This window comes from Parasteatoda tepidariorum, chromosome 5, assembly GCF_982258835.1.
Source record: "Parasteatoda tepidariorum strain Cologne lab strain chromosome 5, Ptep-v5.0, whole genome shotgun sequence".
Taxonomy (NCBI): Eukaryota; Metazoa; Arthropoda; class Arachnida; order Araneae; family Theridiidae; genus Parasteatoda; species Parasteatoda tepidariorum.
The window spans coordinates 20,903,190-20,929,632 of NC_141759.1; the positions used below are offsets into that span (position 1 = coordinate 20,903,190).

The 26,443-nt window shown below is 30.6% G+C and overlaps 1 protein-coding gene across 1 annotated transcript in view; it reads left to right on the forward strand.

Moving 5' to 3' along the window:
- The first annotated feature begins 14,432 nt into the window (after positions 1 to 14,432).
- Positions 14,433 to 26,443, forward strand: part of LOC107444752 (monocarboxylate transporter 10) — a 274,874-nt gene continuing 262,863 nt past the window's right edge. Inside the window, exon 1 of the mRNA XM_071184754.2 lies at positions 14,433 to 16,062. Within this exon, the coding sequence (XP_071040855.1) occupies positions 15,555 to 16,062 (508 nt within the window). The 5' untranslated portion in view covers positions 14,433 to 15,554. The remainder of the gene's footprint in view (positions 16,063 to 26,443) is intronic.

Consider the following 26,443-nt stretch of genomic DNA (forward strand, 5'->3'; position numbering starts at 1 on the left):
AACAAAAATATATACTATGAAATTTCAAATTATAAATAAAATTATAAATAAAATTATAACTGTAACAAATATAATAAATATAACAAACTTATAATTATAACAAATAACTAACTATAACAATGAAATTATGAATAAAAATAACTAAGTTAATTGAAACATAATGCACTTAGGGATCAGGAAAATTGAATAACGACAATTTTTTTAATTCGAAAATGTCAACATTTTAAACCTTTCGAAACATTTATAGTAATTGCAAAATAACTAGGAAAGATAATTACTTTAAATGATAAACACGGTAATGTATATGCTGTGTGTTATAAAAGGAGTTTAGAAAATTATTAAAGCTACTACAGTGAAACTAGCGTAAACTGATCAGAAGTGGAACTACAATTTGATGGTTTTATAAGAAAAGTCATCTTATAAAAATGATAATAAATTGTTTTTACCAGTTTTGCACTTGATCATCAAAATCTTAGATGGGTGATTAACTTATAGAGATGGTCAACTTAACATGTTTCACTGTGCAAGTAAAGTAAGCACAGCAACTAAGCGAGCTGCGAGAAAAGAAAATATTTACGAGCATTTAGTGCAAATCTATCTTTTTATCATTGTTTTTTTTTAAACTTTGCAATAGATGTTACGGCTACTATAAATGAAAAAAAAAATTAGTTAAAAATATTTGTTGCTTCGTAGACGCTTTAAAATACTGTTTCATACGTGGCCCAAATCAAAATATTCATTTGTTCACTAAATTACTATCAAAACTATTCTCAATCGAGTTTGAAACAATTATTGATGGTGTTACAAAGTAAAGCAAAGTCATATTTCTCATCTGCGAGCTGAATGTTTGTACTTTGTATTGTTTCGAACTTCAGAGCAGAAATGATCAAATAAATTATTTTGCTTATCAAAAAAAGATTTTTTGCCCTTTATTTTTAAATGCACACAGATGTAGGCCCATGAAGTTGAACTTTTCTGAATTTCTTGTTGGAGTTTGGGTCCTAGTTAGGTCTTATTTTTAATTTCCTCGAAACGCGAGATAATTTTTATTAAAAAAAAAATTAGCTAGTGAGAACATTTTTATGTGCGAGTAATTAAGGTTCTTGAGGTTGGGGAACGAAGCGAGCTGAGATCGAAACCTCTTAGTATTCTTATGCAGCTCAAAGACCGCACAAACATTAAAATATCGAAGACAGTTCCGACTGATTTTTACTTATAAAAAAGCTTGTAAAAAACAAGCTATCCAATGTTATTATAATTTTAGTGTTTTCTGGCAAACGGCGCTGTTTTACAGAAATATAGCCAAATAAATTAGAGCACTCATAACATGGCAAACTTTACACTTTATTTATGCTGTGATATTAATTTTGTTAATATATATGATTTATTTTTGGGCTACAAAATGTTCGAATCCGCTACTTTTTAATCTTAAGTTCTTACCACATCTGTTTTCCTGCCATGGCAGCAACAGACGCAGTATTTTTCAATCCATTCGCAAGCCGGATTAGATAAGCAATGTTTTATGAACAATTTAAATAATACAATTTGAAATATTATATTATTTCTACTGGTAGATTAATACATATTTAAAATTTTATTTCGAATTTATAGAGTATCCATGTAAACATTAAAAAAATTTTGAACATTTTCAATTTTATTGAAGAAACAAAGATTAATATTAAAAAGATATTCCTCGTTTTAACAATACAATAAGCAATAACTAGTCATACAGCCAGAAGGAAAGCACCAAAATCTGGAGTGCCTGCCTTTACAAGACTTCCAATAACTTTTCATGCTCTCATTCAATGGAACGCCTACTTTCTACTTCGGCCTTAAACGGAATGACCACTTTTAATTTAAAAGATTCTAAAGTATATTTTCAGCGTTATTCCAATAACAAAGAAATTAGCTCTGTGCGCACCATGTCTTATCAACGTTTTTCCCGAGGTGGGAAGCGGTGGACCGAAAGGCCCGTGCAGCAACCCGAACCTAGTGAAAGATTTGCTATGCTGGGAACTGACGAAGAATGATTGGAGTTCTGCTCTACATTTTCTAATCAGTGCCTCACTAAAAAAGACACTGATAGACAAATTGAAATCATTAATGGTTTAATGAAATGGCAAATTACAAAAGGAGAAAAGCCATCCTTAATGCACGAATTTAAAGTGAAAGCTCTCAACATCAGAAGAAATGAACTATTCCCTGAGGAGTCTCATAAGGAAATCATGCCTATGGAAACAGTCACGCTGAACCAACCAGATAAGCCGAAGGAATCCTCAGAGATAGAAACTACTTCCGAAACGAACTCTCCAGTACCGGAAAACATCTCGGAGCTAAGTGAAGAGGCCTCGGCCTCAGAAGCTGAGCCCCAGACCCAAAACCAGAAAGAACAGCCAGCCAAGAGGAGGAAAAGGAAGAAGAAGAAGCAAACTCATGGAACCACTACAAAGACTACTAATAGCCCTTCTACTCCTGAATCCCTCCCAGTGCCTGAGCCTACTACTGACACTACTTTGGAACCCAAGGAGGAACAACCACCCAAGTCTGCAAAGATTCTCATCCGAGGGCTTCCAGTCGACTTCAAAATAGAAGATATTTCTCTAGAAATAGAGAAATCAGGCATCAATTCACATAGAACTATCCAGTTCAAGAAGAGGGTGGGTGGAGCCTATAGGCTCCTCCCCCTTTTCCTCGTCATCACTCCACTGGCCAATCAGCAGAAAGTTCACTCCATCCAGAGTATCATGCAGATTCCCATTACTACCGAGAAATTTCGTGGCGGCCGCCGACCCATACAGTGCTTTAAATGCCAAAGTTACGGACATACTCAGCGCTCCTGTGCCAATCAGCCGAGATGCATGAAATGTGCAGACTTCCACTACTCATACCAATGTGAAAAAGACAGAAATTCTCCCGCCAAATGCTGTAACTGCGACGGGAGCCACACCTCTAACTTCACTGGGTGCGAGACCCGCCCCAGTGGAAAAAGACAACAGTCCAAAGACACACCAGCATCCACAGCTCATCGCCTGGTCTCACTTGTTAAAGAACTGCAGGAGCTCCTCAAGAACCAAGAAGTCACAAGCCTACTTCAATCCGTACTGAATGGGGTCTCCCCATCACAATGATGATTCTCACGCCTCAACTCATGCCCATCTCCACTGACGTAGCCTCATCTTACTAATCTCATCTCATCCTCATTCCAACCACAAGGAATTACCTCATCGACATCATCACAAGATGAAGGGGTAAAGGGCCGTTCCGGCCTCAGGCACCCCAAACCACCTCCCAGACTAGACTAGAATAACAAAGAGTAATATTAAGAATGTTTAGCATTCTTTTGTCTTCCTATATATTTAAATGATAATTATTCTTTCTGATTATGACTTAAATTTCATTCCTCAGTTCTTTTCAGTTGAATATTATTAGAATATTCAATCGAATACGATTGAATAATACACTAATAAGACCAATTTTTTTTATATTCGATGAATTCGATTAAAAAATTAGTGTTCAGAGAAACCTGTACTTTCCTCTTAAATATTTAGATAAAATTGTTCGTGTACCCAAAAGAACCTGGATAACTTTAATTATTCAATTATATTCATACATGGAAGTGTTTTTAAAAAGTAACAGGTAGTAAAATGGTAGTTTGAGCGAAAGAAAGTAAGAAAAAAAATATTTCGAAAATTGGAGAGTAAAAAGTATTAATATAGAAAAAAAATAACGATTTTGAAGTACATTTCGAGGAAATCAAGTATTAAAAGTAAATTTAATTCCATTAAAAAGTGCATCAACGAAATGCATAATATTTGATTTAAAATGTATTAAATTTTAATTTAAATGTGTAATTTTCTAAATGTATAAAAATATTATATTTCAAATCATTGAAATAGTGAACTTTGCAATTACCCAGAAACAAAACACGCAATCAAAATTCGATGTTTGCATTTAAAAAGGGAATTTTCATTAATTTAAATTTTCTTCAGAAAGTCCAAATCTTTAGAAATTTTAATAATTTCCAGCAAGTGATAACTTACTGGACAAATTTAATACGCATTATAACTTTTGTTTAAAAAAATAATAAATTAAAAAAAAAAAATCTTGTACCAATTCCATGAAATCTGCTAAATTGAAAATTATAATAGGTTTTTAAATGCGAAACATTTCTATTTTAAAGTTCGTACTGATAACGATTTTTCAATCCGTGATATAGATAGTCCTTATTGAATGCAATCAGATTAAAAAATTAAGTTAGTTAACGATGTGATGACTTCTATTTATTAGTGCAATTCGCAAAAAGAGAAAAAATTATTTCTATACAAAATAAAAATAACAATAAAACTCTAGAATGTTTTTAATGCATATTATATAACAATCAAATAAAGTATAACTTTTATATTTTGAAATTTAAACGTCAAAATTTTTTAATTTGGTCCCAATTTTTTTTTGCTTATTTATCAAGCAGAAAACTATTGTTTTTTCTAATAGTACTATCATTAAAAAAAAAAAAAGGTTTCTTAATTACGCAAATTCTGATAATAGGCAAGTAGACACATTCTATTCCCATTGGCTTACAAGAAAAAAATACGGGTTTGAATTGGAAAAAGGTATAGAAAAACTCAAAATTTAATACATTGAATTTGAAACGTAAACAAACTATTTTCTGTGGGAGAAAAATGTGTCCCCAGTTCCGAAAGAAGGAAAAAAAAATTTCTCAATCCACGCTGTGGTAATTGGTAATACAACTGATCATATGACCTATAATTTTCTCAGTCAATGGCTTAAGATAAGGAGTATTTCTCAAAAGAGCACTAAAGTTTGAGTTTGAAATAAAGAACATCATGTTTGTGAAAGCAAACAGCTGAATCTCTCTCAAATAATTGTTTATAATGAGTAGAATGTCGAAGAAAAGAGTAGAGCCATATGAGAATAAATATAGCCTTCAAATATTTAAAAATAGAATGAACTATATTTTTTTAATAATATACATTTACTGTTTTTAGTTTACACAATATTTCAATATACCTTTTTTCCAGTTCTGAAACTTTTTCGTTACAGACCATTGAGCTGAAGAAATCCTTATATAACCATTAATCCTTATAAAATAGATAATGCTTGATAGTAGAATAATCAATCAATCAATAAATTCTGTAGCAGTCAAGTGTATAAAAGAGCCACCCTCTTCCTTTCACTAAAAAGCAATCTTCAAAAGTGATCCGAAAAAAGAAATTAGCTGTTTTAGAATATTTAATACGGTAAATTTATTAATAAAATTTTTTTAACTCCAACATTTTCAAAGTAAAGTATTTTGTGAAGTATAAAAGTATTGCTATATTTGCTCAAGTCTTCTAAAACAAACCAATCTAACTAGAGATGGTTCAAAAGTAACAGAGCAGTGACTTGATACTGTAACAGGAGCAGTTACTGTGACAACCCGCTCCTACCAAAAAGATGCCACAGTGAAACACTGCTACTGTCAGTGTGATAAATTTCGCTGTTCCACAAAATTACCGTGAAAATGCTGGTTGATTTCCAATGACAGCCTGCCGCTTCTCCATACCATGCTTTTGGAAGCATTTTCCTTGCTCCACTGTGATAAATGTTGCTGTTATTTTTGATCGAATATAGTAACGGCAAGCGGCATCCAGTCACTTATTGAGTTTGAAAGCAAACATAAGATCTCTGCTTTGCTCATAATTTGTTAGAATTTGAATAATTCGTTGTCTGATAAAATTATTAGATAACGAAATTTTTTTTAAATAATCACAAAAAAAAAGTAGAGAAAACAGAGATCGTAGAGAATCAGACAAAACTAACATATCAACAATAATTAACGTATGAAAATTTTGAGACATATGCGTAACAATTTTGAAGTATTTCCTCATCAGCGTGAGAAAAAGTGTAATGCGGTTACTTAGCTGCACTGGCTCTTGAAAGTTCCTGGGTTCGAATCCTGTCTGTCGCAAGTGTATAGTGAGGAACCTGCGTTGTTGTAAAAGCTACAAATGTATTAATATTTGATAGCGCTATATTCATGTAAATTATCGCAATTGGTTATTTTTTTGATAGCATCATATGATACAGGAGTTTTCGGTATCAATTTGTAATTCATCTCGTTGGTATCTAAATTGAAAGAACGCGCTATATTGTAAAAGCTACAAATATGTTAATATTTGATAGCGCTATATTGGTGTAAATTATCGCAATTGGTTATTTTTTTGATAGCATCATATAATGCAGAAGTTTTCGGTATCAATTTGTAATTCATCTCGTTGAAATCTAAATTGAAAGAACGCGCTATAATGTAAAAGGTACAAATATATTAATATTTGATAGCGCTTTTTCAAGATTAGGCATAAAAAATCAATCGAAAGTAGTAACCCGGAAAAAACAATTCTTTTTTCTAATGACGGTTCTTATAACGATTCATTTACGCAATTAATAAATCAGAAGGCTGGGATAGACAAATGTTTTCTTGATAACTATATTCACAACAGTAAAACAAAATTTTTTTTTTTTGATTTCGTTAAAACAAAAAACAATTCACTTTGATCTATTCACTATCAGCTTATAAGCATGCACGAAAAAATACAAACGTCAGGTGAAAATTCTAAATTTAAAGCTATTGCTGATAAAACGAAGAAAGAATTCGATCTTAAAAATTATTTATAAAATTTATTTAGCCCATTCAAAATAGTACCTTTTTTGGTAAATATTTTCATCATTATTTATGAACCTTATTTATGAAGTCGCAATTACGCTAAAAATAGGGTGATAATTTTGGGTTCCACAGTCATAAAAAAAATTGGGAACTGTTCTTCTAGGGTTACTATATAATGCAAAATGAGTTTTATTCTTAATAAACAATTTAGGAAAGTAACGACGATATGATTTCGTTTCTCTTCCGAGTTCTTTATCTTTCTTTTCTTTTACATTAGAAATTACGAGAAGGTTAATTCCTTATGACATGGCAACTCAAGCTGAAACATAAAAGAAGATAAAACAGGAAAAAAAGAAAATATTGGGGAAGGAGATTTTTTTAAAAAGGATAATAAGGAAATATAAAAAATAAGTCTGTTTCTCTATAAGTATAACATTGAACATTGATTGGCCTTAGACTCAATTCACTGTACAGCTGGGCACCCGGGGCCGCATGCCGCCCTTTTCTCATTCCTCTTTAGCTTGAACTTTGTGGTATTTGGTGCAGTGCAACTGAAGTAAAGGAGGGATAGATGGTCATTGAGTTCTCACTGTGTAGTAGTTATATGCAGTAGAGTGATAAGAGCATAATATAAAAATATGAGGTATAACTTGAACTAAGCTGGTATGGCGAAAATGTTATGTAATTGGTTATTGATCATGTAATTGATGTCGTTATGCAAATGGTATTGATGATAAAGTTATGTAAATAGTATTGATGTCGGGAATATCACTATAATAGAATGCTGCTATTGGTCTGATTGTCTTTAGTTAAATTTTCATATAGAAATATTTCACTGAAATTTGCTACGGAGCAAGAGGTGGCTGTTTCATAGAATTTAATATTTAATTTAGCTATATGTTTGTCTATTGCATCTATTTTGGGGTCTCGGTATATTGTGTCGTTTCTTTTGAACCATCTGGTTTTCGCTGTCCTTCTTAGTATTTTATTCTGGGCCCGACTATTAATTTATTTAGTTGAGTATGTGTTATATTAGTCAAGACTGGTGAGGGAGCTAAACATAATTTCTTCCTCTTCTTCAGTTATGCCAGTTGGGCACCTGGAGCACGAAGCGTCCCCTATCACATCCATCGTGGGTTATTTAGCATTGTGTGAATTCTTTGCGGTCAGCAGGCAGTGTGGTAACTATGAGTAAACATACTTTTTTTTCTTTTAACCCCTTAGAGAACGAGTTCTTTTCGGAAAAAACTGATAAACACTAATCGAGTTTTTTATTTATTTTTTCGACAGAAAACGAATATGTAGGTATAATGTAAGTTATCTTTTGTAATTTCAGTTGTGGGGGGTGACTAGGAAGCGGAGATTGATATGAAAGTTATAAAAAAATTACTGTGCAAACAGAATTTAAATAATTTGATTTGCAGGTTTATTTTGAAGTTCGAAATATTAAAATCAAATTAAATCAATATATAAATTAATAATCATCAAAATGCACGTGGTTTACTCAAGAAAAACGATGCATAGGGGCGTCATCAATGGTAAATTTAATTATATTCTAGCCCATCCATTTCTACCAGAACGGATCTCTGACGGGCATTAGGAATGAAATAACACGAGATACAAGATTGCCCGTGTGAGGCACGGGCATGTGTAAATTTGCCTTTAACTTTCGCCGGTAACAAACACGGGCAAATACGTTAAGAGGTTAAATTGCATTTAAAAGACAGATGAGTCAATATTTTATCTTATTTCACTATTAGTCCAGTAAAATTGAATTTTTTTGAAAAATTTAATATCCAGGATTTTTTTTTTTCACAGAAAGCTTGGTAATGTTAATATAAATGATACCTGGAAACTCCCCTACTCTCTGTACGCTTTCCCCCCCTTTTTTCTTTGAGGGAAGTAAATGTGATTTGAGGTTGGCGGATTGAATTTCCTCGAGACAGAAATATAAAAGGCATTGTTTCTTGATGTATTCCCCCCCCCCGGTGAATTATATGAGACCAATCTCGACACAATCGAACAATCTTAACAGCTATAAAAAAAATTTTTATTCAAAAAAGTACAATTTGTACATATTAACGTATCTGATATTACTATCAGAAGTGAGATATTTTTTCTTATGCATTTTTTTCATACTAAATCGAGAGCAATTATAAACAAGTCAATAGAATGGATAGTTCAAAAGTTGAAAGCGTTTTCATACATAAAAAGTACGTGTGTTGACAGGTACTTACTTATATGTACTCCTTACTATCTGATCCTGTAAGGTATATCTCTCTATTTAATCATCTCACATCGCTATACAGACAAGTGAGGTATTTTTTCTATGTATTTTTCTCCCTTAATCAATTGAGACTAAACACGAATCAGAAGGCCTAATATTTAAAAACTTTTTTCTTTGTATAAAAGTTACTATTCCTGAAATGCACTTATTACGAAGAAACCCTTGTAACTTAAAAACTATTAGTTCCATCAAACTCGAATTTGATCTCATCCGAATTAACATGAATAATACCTTAAATAGATGATCAGATATTTCCTTGATAGCAATGAAGCCTTCATAAGAATGAGTCAAAAGAAGTGTTTTATGTACATAAATTTTTTTTCCTTTAAACTTTTGAACAATGTATTATTTTGACTAATGTCAATGACTTATGTATTGTTATGTTTAAACATAAATATTTATATTCTTTTTTTTAGAAGCTAGAAAAGAGATATAAATTTTATATAACCTTTACTATTTTAAAGTTACATAAAACCTTCAATCAATAATTTTGATAAAAGCAGCTAATAAAAATAATAATAAAACGCTTGTAGATAAAGAAAACTTTATTTTGAGCGATTTGTAAAATGAAAGATTTAAACATAAACTTTTAAATATTGTCTGAGGGTTAATTTAATATGCCATGAACGGAGAAAATTATTCTAGAAATAAACAATTTATGAAGAAATCGATGTTATAGCTTGGAAGAACATAAGTTATTTTTCGTTTTCATTGAGAATTACGAGATGGCTAACTCCTTCTGACAAGGCAACTCAACCAGACACGAAAGATTAAATAGAAAAGAAAATTGGTGGAAGCGATTTATTAAAAAAAAAAAAAAAGACATTAGGAGAATTTATAACAAATAAGTCAGTTTCTACATAATTACAAGTATAACATTGAACCTTAATTGCCCCTAGACATAATTCCCTTTCATTTTAATGTGCATTGTTTAGGCGGCCGTGTCAATATTTTATCTTACTTCACTATTATCAACGATAAACCTGTTTTCTCACATTTGACAGAACCGAATCACGCCTTTGAGCGATTTGTATGAATGCGCAAGTGGGAAATGAATTCTCTTCTTTCGCATTGAAAAACTTGTTATTTCGTAAAGCATTGTTCTATGAAAGTATTTTGAAAGATGTTTTTTTTTCCTTTCCCCTTTATCTATTCTGTGGATTTCGTAAAAATGGATTAATGAATATGATTAAGCCTGATAGATCTTTGATATGAATGGATGCTTAATTTTAATGAATAATAATTTATATCAGCGTTGATTCTCAAAGCGAGTGTCATATCTTAATGATATTTCGTGAACTTTGTTATGTTCGTTATTTTTTTGTGTACCAAAATGAAGGTAATTAGATGATTTATTGATTATAACTCCGTTGCGCTTATGAAAATAGGATAAATATTTTACAACATTGTTTTAATAGTTTTTTTTTGTTGCCTAGAGTAAGAAAATGTTTTTAAAAATTTTTTAACCTACAGATTTTAAAAATTCGTTTGCTTTTAAGCACTATTTAGGAGTAAACTAGAGTAAGAGAGATTCCAAAAATGCAATGCACAGTGTGCAAAAGAAAAAATGAACTCCCTGAATTACAATTGGTTTAATAATTAGATTTCCAGGTAATAAACCTCAATACTAATGATTTGAAGGCATAATCTGCTAATAAAATAACTACAAAATCAAACAGAAAAACGCATTTTTTTCTGAATAAACATTCATTTTTTGACAGCGAGTTTAGCATTCTGATTCCCAAAATATGCGGGATTGTTGCAATGTGCAAAATACAGTTTCAATAAACTTCAGACCTCTCTCTTGTTTGGAAAAGAGGCAGAAAACCTGTCCGACGTTTGGAGTCCTTAATTATAATTTCACTTTTTAACTTATTTCACCATATCTCCAGAACTTTTTAAGCGAATCGAAATTTTTATCACACAATTATAAAATTCGTTTAATCAATGATAATTACACTTTTAAAATTTTTAATAATTATTTACTATTTTTAATAATTACATTTAATAATATTATTTTTAATTTTATTTTATAACCGTCATTAAACAGCTGACCCAATCTTTTGGGTTTACGACTACTAATGCTCAACTCCGTAGCTTTGTAATTTTGAACCCGCTCCAGAAGACAAGGGAACTCCTGGGTGAAGTATTGGGAGAAATTTGCCTTCGTGGTGAACTTTTTTATGGAACTAACTCACATTTGCGTTACATGGATAAGAAGACCACGAGAGCCTCCCACGGTTAGCTTGACGGCAAGGGGGTTCTAACTCATGATCCGTCTAGCACTGAGGATATTTCATTTCAGCACTGTAGTCGGTGCAAGCCGGATGCGGAATTCATCTCAACCAACCGGGATTCGATCTCGGCTTACCTCATTGGAAGGCGAATGCTCTATCCCCTGACCCATCACGGCTCTACTCTTAATAATAGTCGAAAATATTCTGAATAGTAATGCATACATCAAAATAAGTAGATAGTTTTATATTGACAATATATAAAATTTGAACAAAATCTTCCGAATAATTCTTGAGAAATCAATTTTTAAAAAATGCGACATTTTTAAACGGGATAACTCAGAAACTATTAGTCCGATATCGTTAAAATTATGAATTTTTTAAATTCAAAACTGTCTACTGTAAGGTGATGCTTGATTCTTTATTATTATTCATAATTTTCATGAGTATTAATAAAAACATAAAAATAAATAATTTTTAAATATATTTTTTCCGCGGAATTATCTTGTGATAAAATAGACTGATGATATGATAAATATGATTAGGGCCTCTAATAATAAAGATTGGTGTACGTGGAAATCTAATCATTAGATAAAAAGTTTTTCACGATGCTCACTTTTTTATTTTGTGCATTGTTCATTTGCTGAAAATAAAAAATACCTTCAGTTTATTTATTAAAAGTGAGTGCAACGCTAAATCAGTTAATCACTAATTATTGAATTACGATATTTCATAATCATTCAGAATTAATTGATTTAATTTGTAATGAATTAGTTTCCAATTATGTTATAGAGAAACATGGAAAATAATTTAATAAAGATTAAGGAAAAGACAAGAAATTTATTAAAATATTTTTAAAATGATTTTGAAAAAAAATTATTTAAAAATAATTTATGCATATTAAAAACCCGGAAAACAAAATAATCTCGTCATCACCTCACGCGATTATATCTGCAAAAAGGGGTGCTTTCTAATATTGTATTACTATTGCCAAAGCAATATATATCAATACAATAGTGGGAAAAGCACCCAAAAAATTGAAACGAAAATAGAACATATTAAGTACAAAATAAAATATATTAGACGAAAAATAGAAAATGGAATGTATGAAAAATACAGAATAAAATATTATCTATAAAGCGAGTAGAGAATTCAAATGAGCTTACACGTGCTCCTCACACTATTGCATTGATATACTTTGCTTTAGCTATATTAATACAATATTAGAAAGCACTCTTTTTTGCAGATATAATTGTGAGAGCTGATGACGAAATTATATCTTTTTATTATTTTATTTCTGCCTTTTTGATATATACGATTATACAGCTCACACAATTATATCCGCAATATATTTTTGCTTACACGTTTTATGACAGTATTCAATTTTTGTTTTAAAACAACATTGAAGTGATTTAAAATGATTTTAACCCTAAAAACGCACCCTGGTTGAACGGAACGATGTTACCTCTCCACCAGGGAGGCTTCGTTAAAATATCATGTTTTTATTATGACCTTGAATTTTCAATTCTGAAGAGAACGCTCTCATTCTAAAAAGTTTCAAGCTTTAATTTTCTTCTAGATATATTGGACCCCAATGAAAAAAGAAAAAGGTAATTTAATTACGCTCTCAAGAGTGTAATGGTATTACTATAATTCTTCCTTATATTTAAACATCGTAAGGACAGCCATTGTTTTAGGTTGTTAACGTGACGTAACAGTTCGTTTCGCTGTGCAAAACCTATAAGACTCAGAAACATGAAATTAAAGATGTGTAGAAAATGTACGATAGAGTAAAAAAAAAAATTGATAATTAGTTGGAGATCTATTAACTGTTAGACTTATAATTTATCTCAATTTTTGGATTGTGTAGAGGGCGGCGTGTATGCGTCGAAATTTTTTCAATTTTGTCTTGGATTTCTACTCATTAATGTTTCAGTGAATAAGGCAATGAAAAAATTTATATTATATAGAGCCAAGATGGCTCAGGGAATAGAGCGTTCGCCTTTCAATGAAGTGAACAGGGTTCAAATCCCAAAGATGGCTGGAATATGAATTCCGCATCCGGCTTGCACCGACCACAGTGCTGACGTGAAATATCCTCAGAGGTAGACGGATCATGGGCTAGACATCAAAATTATGTGGCATTCCTACCACGGCTATTTAAAGATAGATCCCTAAAAATGGGACTAGGTATTTAACTTGTGTGATGTGTTAAAGATTATTAAGTTTTGCAGGCATTTTTCAAGATGCGTTTATTTTTAACTTGTATTAAAATTAAACTTTATTCTAATTAAAACTACAAATCCAGATTTTAAATTTTTTCTTTTGATATTTGGTTAGGGTTTGGTTTGGTTTGGTCACTTTAATGCGTCTTCGTTGGGAATCGAGTTTCACATGCTTGGGTCAATCTATATTTTAAAAATAAATATTATTATTAATTTATTTATTATTATTGCAATCAAAATTACAAATTTGGAAATCAGAGTTTTAAATTTTTTCTTTTGAAATTTGGTTAGGGTTTGGTTTGGTTTGGTCACTTTAATGCGTCTTCGTTGGGAATCGAGTTTCACATGCTTGGGTTAACCTATATTTTAAAAATAAATATTATTATTAATTTATTTATTATTATTGCAATTAAAATTACAAATCTAGAAATCAAAGTTCTTCATTTTTTCTTTTGAAATTTGGTTAATTGCGTTGCGTTCGATGTTTGATATCACTTTAATGTGTCTTCGTAGGGAATCAAGTTTCACATGTTAGGGTTAACCTATATTTTGAAAATAAATATTATTATTTATTTATTTTTAAATGCTAAATTTATAAGGGATTTGAAGATATGATTACATTTAATAAATAATGATAACATAAATTATATTTCAATCTATAATATTTTTCAACAAGGCATTTTTATTTATTTATTTACTTTTTAATTTTTTTTTTAACCTTTGACGAAAATTAACTGAGTGTACTGAAAGGTTAAGCCTATTTCTAGTCAGTGTCAAAAGAAAAAGAAAATATTTTTCTCTTTTTAGAGATAATTCATTGTTTTAGAAGTGGAGAAAAAAAAAAAACAATTGGGGAGAAACTACAGCTGTTACAATGCACATAAGGTGTGTTATAAGGAGAACTCCCAGCAATCGAAAAATCAGTGTTATTCTTTTCGAAAATCGTGTCAAGCGACAGGCGCGCTGTAGTTGCCCGCCCATCACCCTTGCTTCTGAATGATGCCATTCAGTTTTCTACTGCCGCAGACGATTCGCGACTGCTATCCGAAGATCACCTCCTTCGTTTACTCTCCTGTTAAAGTTATGGTTTCGGTTTAGTGATAAACGCAGACGATTTTACGTTTGAAAGAAAATAAATTTTTTGAGAGAATTTGATTTGATAGTATTTTGAAAATTGTTAGGTTCTATATCAAAGCAAATTTAATTATTAATGGAATTTTTTTTAGAAGTTAAGTAAATTAATGTTTAATCATATGTTTTGTATGTATATAACTTCCATTGCCTCGTGTTTCCTGTAAAGTTGTGGTTTCAGTACATTGATGAACGCAGACGATTTTACATGCGCAAGAAAATATATTTATGGAGATAACTCGATTTGATTTCCTTTTGTGTGCGGTTAAGTTTTTATTAAAGAAGATTTGAATATTTCTTAAATTCTTTCCAAATTAAGTGAACTTAAATTTAATCATTGATATTTCCTTTGTCCTATTTCGTGTTATTTATACACGTAAAAAATACGTTTTCACCGAAACAAAACACACTTTTTTTCAACCAGGAAAAGTGAAAATTAGAAAACAAAAAGAGTGAATAATTTGGTCATGCTGTCAAGAATAAAAGCAGGTGAATTTATTTGTCTTTAATATTATTATGAAAACTCAGAACTTTAATAAAAATTCGAAACTAAATTAAATGTACTTTTTGAAAACAGGATTAAAAATCAGTTTTAACAATTCTGACTATAATCTGTAGGCAACTCATTTAGGTATTCTGGAAAAAAGTCTCAAAATATTTCAAAAATGATTTATTGCTCCAAATTTATATTACTCAAGGCCTACTTCAATCTTCTACATCAAGAAACTCTTGAACCAACATAGATATTTATTACAAACTGCTTTATTGTTCCTGTTCAAAAATTTCAGGTTGTCATGTGAACGTAATATACATACTTATAACTGGTCATAACAGAGTTTGAATTCATTTCAATCTGTCTAGTCAAAAAAGTTCGAACCTGTCAAGTTTTTTTTCTACTCATAGAATATCTGTGAAATTGCTGGTGCTTCAAAATGATACTTGTTATAAGAAAGCAGAAGTGTCATTCGACATTTTAATTACTATTTTATCCATTTTCAAAACGTGATTCAGTCATGGAAAAGTCTGAATCTGATTCTCAACCAGATAATAACTGTTCGTGGGATTTACCATCTTCTTCTTCGGGTCAGTTGACCGATGACCCAACTAAACCACACAGGAAAAAATACAGATCCAAATCAGCTGTTTCGAATGATCCCCGTTCTCCGTACTATACAAGCCAAGGGAATGTCCACGAGGATAGTTTAAAACTTGGTGGACGATTCACGAAAGCTCCAAGTGTTTCCTGTGTGCCAGGATATGATTGCTACAAATATGCTGAAGTTCTCAGTCGGAATCAGCTGCCACTGAATGGTGGCATTGCCGGTCTGAATCTATCACCGGATGATCCCAAAGCTGCCACTATCCGGCAACATTACTATCCAGAAGGCGGATGGGGCTATGTTGTTTGCGTGTGTGCAGTGCTAGTGGAGATAATATCCGGTGGTTTGCAATACAGTTTCGGATTGCTCATGATAATTGTAATGGATACATTTGCAAAAGAAGCTACTCTAATTCAAACGGGTAAGTTTTTAAATATTTTTTATAGATTGAAAATGTATTTGTCTTAATGACTAAGAATTTGCATATTTGCGTGTATTGTTTTACAATGTTTAAGTGTACCATAATTCTATTCTTAGATTTCTTACAAATAAGTAGCATTCGAAAAAGGAATTCTCAAAATCATCATCATTATCATCATATATATATATATTATTATTATTATTACATTTTCCGCTTGATCTTAATTTTGTCATTTCCGTTTGATTCTTCAATTAATTTTAAGCATAGTGTAGCTTTTATGATTGAACCATGCCTTTAGTTTTTAGAAAAGTTTAATTTATGAATTAATGTAATGTTGGCTTCTGATAGATTGTTGGTCATTATTTTTTTCGAATTCTTCAAGATACTTTGCCGTGATTACGATAACATCGGCAAATAGAAAATGATTTTAATGTTCTTAATTCGTGTCAATTTTTAACTCAATTTTATTGTAAAATTTGATAAAATTTTTACTTTTCCCATTTAAATATTGGTACGACTTTTTAAATTTTTAAGGACCATACGTACTCGGGTTATAATGCAAAAAGTACAAAAATATCTTTACTATCCTTCTGTTATGCATTATATTTTCTAGTATGGATTACCAGTCAAGTTGTAAAATATTTTATTAAGAAAATTTCAGATTTTGAGTAGTTTACATTTTTCAGAGATACCAACTTACTCCAGACAGTGAATAAATATTTTTGAGAGGCCTACTTTTAATGTATGATTCTTGTTCTTAGTAATTTTGATATGCAAGGTTTATACTCAAGACTACTTCTAAATAATTCAAAGGCTTACATCAAATGACATGGTGCAAAAGACATGCCGTGTTGAACCTCTTAAAGAGTCGGCAAACTAGACTGAAAAGTTAGTTAATAGTTCTTTATTATTTCTTAAAATATTCTGTCAAATCCCGAGCAGTTGGCATCTCTGATATTTTATATACATGATTATCATATTTTTTACAAGATAAACTTGAGGCTACCTACCCCCTCGAACCATTAAGATTGAGTCCTAGCTCACATCCCGATGTCACATAATCAGCAACATAAACTTCAGTTTAAAAAGAATCAGAAATAAAGATCAGTGAATTAATTGAGTTTTAAATTTACCATAAAGATGATATCTATGAAATAATAATTGGAGTAATTTATAGATTAAATGACAATATAAATGCTAAGTTAATAATAGGAGAGCTTAGTGGAAGAACTAGGTAAGCGACATTTTTAGAGTGTTTATAATCAGGGTGAGAAGAACAAAAGTGGAATAGGAACTTTTTTATTATAGACTTATTAGCGGACGGGTCTAAATAATTATTTGCCGTATTTTATTTCCTAGGACCTAATTTGAAATAAAAAATACGTCATATTCAAAATACATATAAAATATATTCAAACAAATAAATATATTCAAAATTAATGTGAATTATAAATGCAGAGATGCCACGGGTGACTAAAAATGTTAAAAGTGATACAAACTCAATTAATTTTTATTCATTTATTAGCTCTTTAATTATTCAATCGTAACTACTACTGGGTCTTGTTCATATTTAAAACAAAATTTCTATATTGCTACCGCTTTACGCTATTTTCCCTGATTAATAAATTCTCCTGAAAATGTCACTTATCTGCTGTTTAGCAATATAAGCAAATGTCAATGGTATCGAAAACTTAGACTTCATTCTTCTGTTTCATTCAGTATTAACCCTTTCGCGCCGACTGTCACAAATACATGCCAGCATAAAACCGCATCAACCAGGGTAAAAAGATGAAACTGGTAATCAAAGTAATTCTTTAACAGTTTATTTGTGGGCGAGGTTATAATTGCTTGATTTATTTAACACGTTCAAGCCGGGTGTTGCGCCTGAAAGCTGAAAATACTGGTAGAAGAACTATTTCAATACCTAGATAATATTAGGGAGGAGTTAATCTATTCTCAACAATAACAATTCACTGTAAAGAAATTTATCACGGCGAAGAAGCAATTCAATATAAAAATTGCATCCGTTAAAAACAATTGGTAGTTATGGATTTTTATTATTCCCGGAAAAAAACTAAAAAATGAAATTTATTTGTTACCAGTTTTTACTCCGGTGCGCCGCCCGAAGAGACACTCTAGCGTGACCCACCGGTGGGTCACCCCGGCGTGAACGCGTTAATTCACCATGACTTACTTCAAAATAAAATTATTCAGTTATACTTTAAATTAACATTGATTCAATAATTTAAGTAAAAGCAAAGTAAGTCTGTCAAATTTGCAACGCCTGCATTTAAGCTACCGTTTTTTATTTATTTACGTCCTGACTTTGTACGAATGCTTTTTTGAATCACCCGTCCTCAAGGGGTAAATACTAAAAATATAAAATTTTTAATAATACAGAAGATTCTCGAATTAGCTGGTTAGTAACGTACATGGGAACAGTAACGAGTACAAGTACTTTAGGCGAAAAATCTGATGTGAAAAAGTAATGAATAAAATGCACAAGTACAAGGACGAAACAAAAAAAAAAATAAAGATTTTAAAGTACATTTCGGGGAAATTGAAAATTCAAAGTAACCTTCTTTGAAAAAATGCATAAAAAAATTTCTTAATTTAAAATGCTATAAATTTTATTTCAAATGTATAATATTAAAAATGCAGGAAAATGCTACGAAATTCATTGAAATAGTGAACGTTGAAAATACCAAACCAAAAAAGGAACCAAAAAATAAATAAAAATTCAATGTCTGCTTATAAAAAGGAGTTTTAAATTATGCTAATTATAAAACTACCAACTCTTTACACATTTTGTTTTTACTACTGGAATTTGCAGCAATAAATTAATTTGTTGAACAAACTTGATAACAGTGTATTGTTTGTCTAAAAAATAAGTAAAAGAAATATTTCATATATATATTCATCTCCTTGAAATTAAATTAAAATTATCTTTCGTGTTTATGAAAGTTGAAAAAAATTTTTGACGATTTTTTAAATCGTTGTTAATTGTTTTTACTAATAAAAGTAAGCATTCATTTCATTCATATCATACACTAAATATTTATATTGCAAAGTTCGTAAAAGGGGAAAAGTGGTTTTCAATGTTTTTAGAAATTGTTCATTCTACTTATCAGAAAGAAAAAAAAAATTAAAAAAAAAAGTATTTTCCGAGGAGGAAGATTTTTAAGAAACTTTAGAAAAAGGTAACGATTTCTTTTGACATTCTCGTTACAAATACTTGCTTTTTTTCCGAAAAAGTAATGAAAAAACAAGTGAAAGTACTTAATTAGACAAGTAAAAGTACGCATTTTTTTACTTTTACTTTTATTACAAATAACGAAATTAGTTAAAAATACAAAGAAAACAAGGAGAAACATATATATTAGAAAGGGAAGAAAAAATGTTTAATAAATGAAATATTTTTAAAAAATATATATAAATTTAAAAAATAAATAAAAAGCCGGAAAAACGAAATAAGAAAAATATATAATCTCGTCAGTGCTTTCTAATATTGTATTAATAAAGCGAAAGCAAAATATACTAGAAAGTCCTCTTTTTTGTGGATATAATTGTGTGATATAATGTCAAGATTATATCTTTTTCCTATTTAACTTTTACGGCTTTTAATTTTTTTTTTCAAATTTTTAAATATTTTTCAAAAGCATTTCCTTTATTAACAATTTTTTGTCTTCTCTTTCTTCTTGATTTTTTTGTATCTTTAACTTCTTTTATGGGTTCCAAGTATTTATATATATATATATATATATATATATATATATATATATATATATATATATATATATATATATATATATATATATATATAATCAAAGTCATTAGAACACTAGATAAATCTTCAGTTTAAGATTATGAATGATAAGGCCATGAAAATTGTTACTTTGCTTTCATTAAATCTTTTTAAAATAAAATAAAATTTTATTGATTAATATGATCAAAATTATTTTTAAACATGGGTTGATCAAAATAATGGTTACACTTTTATTCTAACTCTATATAAACTATCTTTCTTTTCGAAGCAAACGTTTTTGGAAGATTTTAAATACCAAAACTGTTGGCACGATATGAAAGATCATGCTTCGAGTTATTCAGAAATTTTGTTAATTTTAATGGGGTCGTTCGAATTTTTGCAAGAACAAAAATAAACATAGAAAGTTAAAAATTTATTCTCCTTTTTCAATACCACTGTATTTAAAAACACATTTTTTTATAAATATTGTAGTCCGATGGAATGATTATAAAATTGTTAATATTAAAACTAGAAAAAAATTATGACCTTCTAATACTCATATTGGTCTATCCGAATATTGAAATGGAAAAATGACAACTTCAAGAATGATTTTTTCAATGCTTTCCCGCAGTAAAATTTTCCAAAATATTTGCTATTAAAAGAGAGATTGTTTACGTAGAGTTATAGAAGTATTTCCATTATTTTGACCATGCCTATCATATTTTATTTATAAGGTCTGGATTTCACCGGAAGAAGGTTGATAGTTATAAATTCAATAAAAAATGGAAGAAAAAAATTGGGAACCTTTATCGTAGACAATTTTTTATTTTATTTAAAAATTAGCATCTAAACTGGAACTTAAATTTCTTTAAAAAAAGGAAAGGATTTGCTAATAAAAGAGAAATTGTTTACGTAGAGTTATTATAGAAGTATTTCCATTGTTTTGACCATACTCATCATATTTTATTCATAAAGTCTGGATTTCACAAGAAAAAAAGATTGATGATTGATAGTTATAAGTTCAATAAAAAGAGAAAAAAAATTGAGAACTTCTAGCGTAGACGACATTTTATTTTATTTAAAAATTAACATCTAATTTGGTGCCTAAATTTCTTTAAAAAAAGGTATAAGATTTAATGATGATACACAATTACTTACGCAAGGAGAAAATGTATAAAATTATTAATTAAATATTATTCAAATAAGTAAAAAAATTTAACCATTAATCAAAAATAATACAATTTCGTCGTTCCGTTGTTTCAACTAATCTTTCGCAGATTACAAGTCAGGGATTAATTCAAAATGGCTCACGTGCGGAGTTAAAATGGTGCACGTCTGCGGTTTTCCAATCGTACTAAAAGTAATTGTAATTCTAAATGTGACATTAAAATTTATGTTTCTTCCTTTCTTGTATTGATTTTTCTCTTATCATATCTTTTTAGCCTTACTGTACAATCTAAGATATATTTTTAATATTTCATCTGAATTTGCATGGAACTGATTATCCGGAACATTACCAGAACAAAGTATTTCTTGACTTTTTTTGATTTATTTAGAATCTTCTGCAATTATACAGGGCTATAAACTAATACGTCTTTTGAAAAACATTTTATACAGTGGTATACAATAAAATATTAAAGCTTTCAGATTATTTTTTTAAAATTTTGAAATCATTTTTAAAAGCTTCACCACATGGAAACTGAATTTATAGTTTATTGGTGCAACATAGTGTCACATGGTGATACAACATGATGATACATCCAGGTAAAGCCCCTGAATTAGACAGGCCGACTTATCATTTAGTGTTGGAGCAAAGAGTTAACATATGCACAGCGAATAAATATTTTCAAGTGGTAGTTTATTAATTGTAATTCTTGGTTTAATAAGTTCGATTTAGTAGATTTTAATCCACCACTATTTCTAAACAATGTGTAGGCTTATATAATTCACCACTTTATAGTACTTATTACTTGCGTTACATTTTAAAAAGCAAGCAAATATTGTCAACTATTTGCAAAATTTACTTCGTAGTTATTTACCGTTTTTTAAATTATTTTGGAGTGTCCACGGCAGTTGGCATCTCTGTAATAACATAACTGATACTAACATAACGTTAACTTGCGAACTTGTTTGCTTCAATATTGCTTGATAGGTCAGCTCTGATAGTATAGGAGCCTTACATCCAGGGTAACATCGGAATGTGAACCTACGTCTCCTATAATTGAAAGCCTTCACACGGTTTTTCCTATATAGTCTGAACCGGCCACTACGAATGTAAACAAGTTTAAACTTGAACTGGAGTAGAGAACAAAGTGCCTGTCCGCGAAGCGGACAATTGACTTCTTCATCTGAGGAAATGCCCGTGGGCGCCTGTAATGATGTCGATGGAATAAACAAGTTTACGTAAAATTAAAAAAGTGGTAGAAAATATACGTCAAAAAGTTTGTTTAATTTATGAATATTATTGGTTTGTCTAATTTACTTGGCAACCATTACAAATTCAATTCTCAAATATATATGGTAAATTTCTCTCAGTCAAGATAGAGGTCCGCAAGGCCTCAACTGCAACGAGCGAACTTTTAATATAGAATTTCGGGTCATATGCACAACTGGTTCAATTTTTAAATAGTCTGCCCAGACTACTAACAAAATACCGAGGGAAGGCATTCTGATGTAGGAGGTTCTGATGTTCGAACCCGCTACCTCCACGCGTTGGGCTGTGATTGGTTGGCGATACCCCTTGCCCAGGGAGAACTGAAACAGATTGGCATTTTTTATGAACTTTTGAACCATTTAAATTCAGTGGTGTGAAATAAAATTAAATTGAATTAGCAAAAAGCAATATCATCCATTAAAAGATAAACTAAAAATAAAATATTCATTAAGATACAATTTTTTCTAATGGGGACACTTTTACAGAGTAATTGTAATTATCATTTACAAGTTTTACTATTTAATTCCCAACCTTGTGAGCTTTTTAAAATAAAAATAAAAAATGCTTTTTAGAGGTAGCTCCAATATCTGAAGCCTTTATTTGTTTTTAACACCATGGAAATATTCTTAAGATTAATCTGCTGAGTCAGTGATTCGGTATTTATATTTAAGAGTTTTTTTTCTGCAAAATAATAACAATGCTGCTTTGCGCGCCGGTTTCCCGCTATAATTCTGTTACCTATGAGGTAGTTATACTTCTGAATGATAGTTTCTGAGTAGCTACATATATGTCCTTTTTCAAAAACGTTGTTTCTACCTTAGCGAATCAACAATCTAATTATCCGCCGATGAAATTTTTTAAAGAGATTGACAGATGTCTTTTTAAATTACTATCAAATTACATCTAGTTCGATCTACTTTATATAAACTTAAGTTATGAACATTTAGTGGTAGACAACATTAAGCAAGCAAAATATTAACAGGGATACAGAAATGCCGACTACTCAAGACAAGGCAATGTATTTTAAAAAATCGTTGAGAACTTTTAATTAATATTTGCAGACCTTTGGTTAATTTTGCCTACTTTTTGAAAGGCTCAATCGGACTTAACTCTTTCTTCTTCTTCTTTTGTTCTTTGAGCTGGGCACCTGGGCCGCGAAGAACATATCTTCAGCATAGTGGCTTATTACATTAACCTTTGAATTATTTAGAAGTAGTGGTGTATAAAACCCATATAAAACAAATTTATTAAACCACGAATTACACATTAAAAAACTACCACTCAAAAATTTTTATTCGCTGTCCAAAGCAAGTTGGCGTCCTAAGGGATGCGAACTGCTCCACCTTTACTCCTACATAAGAAAGCCTAAATGCGAGTTTTTATAAGTAGTCTTCGCAGATTATTTAAAAAGTGAACCAGATGTGCGCATGAACCCAAATTCTATTTTAAAAGTAATTGAGAGATCATATATCATTATATATTTGAGATTATCGTATAATTTATCATATATATTTGAGAATTGAATCTGTGGTGGTTGACAAAACAAACAAATTATATTCATAAATTAAACGAATTTTTTGGCAAATTTTCTCTACCACTTTCTTATTTTTACTAAATTTTGTCACTAATTGGTACAGTAAAACTAATAGAATGAGGATAATTAACGCTTCCCTTATAAATCACCACGCAAATCTTATTATGAGAATAGCATTTCATATGAAATTTTAAATTTTTGATACGCTGCGTTGAAAAAATTACTTCATATGAAAAATAATAAACTAAAAATAACTTAAATTTCTTTATCACTAGAAAATGTTATTTTACAAAGCAAAATACAAGTTAGCATCTATAATGTGTCACCTTTTTTTTACAACTAGAAAAAATATTGTCTGAAGCTACGGAAGCTCCGTAGTAGTTGGAGGAATTGCAATTAGAAAGTTATACTTTTAAATACAGGTTAAGGTTTTGAAATCTCTTCTTACTTTATTTATTAACTAGGGGGCTCCGCCCCCTGCTCGCTACCGCTCGCCAACCCCCGAGAATTGCTACGCAATTCTTTTTTGTTTGCTTCGCAAAAAAAATTTTAATACATTTATATAAGGATATAAATGCGCGGCAGAGCATAAGGGATTTTATTTAACAATGTACTAATCAACTTAATAATCAGTGAAATACAAAATTATTAGTAAATTGCAAGGAATTCTATCATAATAATGAGATTCGAATACATATATATTAGAAGTTATTATAAGGGCATTAGCCGGAACTGAAGTTCCGTTACGGAAGCACGCGTGGCAGAGCAGATTTGATTCAATTCAGAGGGAATCATATACTGGATGCCGGACGCTCCCTTTAGAGTGCTTCACCCCCCCCCCCCCCAATTAATTGGCATTCAAATTATAGAAACAAAAATAAAAAAACATAATAACAATTTACCATAATGGTTATCAAAGAAAAAAATATGCACAAAAATAAGATATTTACAAAACTTCTGCATAAACGATGTTCTTAAAGCAACATGATGCTGGATACTCTCTTTAGAGGACATCACCCCCCAATTAATTGGCATTCAAATTATAGAAACAAAAATAAAAAAACATAATAACAATTTACCATAATGGTTATCAAAGAAAAAAATATGCACAAAAATAAGATATTTACAAAACTTCTGCATAAACGATGTTCTTAAAGCAACATGATTAAATTCAAAAGGAATCATATACTGGATACTCTCTTTAGAGGGCATCACCCCCCAATTAATTGGCATTCAAATTATAGAAACAAAAATAAAAAAACATAATAACAATTTACCATAATGGTTATCAAAGAAAAAAATATGCACAAAAATAAGATATTTACAAAACTTCTGCATAAACGATGTTCTTAAAGCAACATGATTAAATTCAAAGGGAATCATATACTGGATACTCTCTTTAGAGGGCATCACCCCCCAATTAATTTACATTCAAATTATAGAAACAAAAATAAAAAAACATAATAACAATTTACCATAATGGTTATCAAAGAAAAAAATATGCACAAAAATAAGATATTTACAAAACTTCTGTGTAAACAATGTTCTTAATTGAGGAACTTTCAATGTCACTATTTGCACCAACAATCTGAATTTTTATCCCAGACATGCTCCGGCACCTTGATAAAGCAACATATAGTTGGCCATGGCCAAATAGTGGAGAATTCTGGTCTATGTAAAGGCCAACTTTGTCAAAAGTCTGGCCTTGAGCTTTATTGATTGTCATAGCGAATGCGAGTCTGACTGGAAATTGCGTGCGATGCAAAACAAAGGGCAACTCTTTATTATCACCAGTATTTAAAGTAATGCGAGGGATGCAAGCTGAACTACCAGCTTTACTTCCAGTCATAACTGTACAAAAGAGAACATTTTTAGTTATTTTCCGTACAATCAAACGTGTGCCATTGCACAATCCATCGGCAATACACAAATTTCTGATTAGCATCACTACAGCTCCAACTTTAAGTTGAAGATTATGAAGCGGCAATCCTGTGATATTGACTTTCGCCAAATATTGTGGCTGAAAGCGCAACATTACACTTTCATCGTCCGTTTCATCACCATCACATGAAGTAGCTTTATCATATGAACGGCATTCAATAATATTGCCGGGCAGTTTTTGTAGGACGGCACTGTTAAGTTTATGAACTTGATCATTTAGTGGAGCAAGCAAAAGAGGTGGACAGTCATCACTGTACGATTCTCCCAAATACTGATTTTCATCTATTTCTCGAAGACGATTAGCTGCCCTACTTCGATTTTCTCTTTGGCTGGCATTAGTAAGCTCTCGATTATTTTGTCGATTTGTTCTTCGACGCTCTTGTTCATTTTGACGAAACGTGGGATCCAATCTCCGCTGTCTGCGATATTCTCGATCGCGATCTGTCCTGTCAGACATTATACTGAAATTCCAAATGATTGAAATGAGTTGAATAAATAAATGTGATTTAAAATTTAACCATTTTAAGGTAAGCAAGCCTCAGTAAGCTTTATAATAGCAAACAACAAAAATGTAAACAATAAAAGATATCAATCACTGGATAGGCATAAGAATGATAAGATAAGATGAGATGTAATCAGCAAAAACCCACTCAAAGTAAATCAACAAAAAGCTTTGACGCGAATGCGTTCTCTTTTCTGATTGGCTTAAAACTGCATCCTCGCTTGG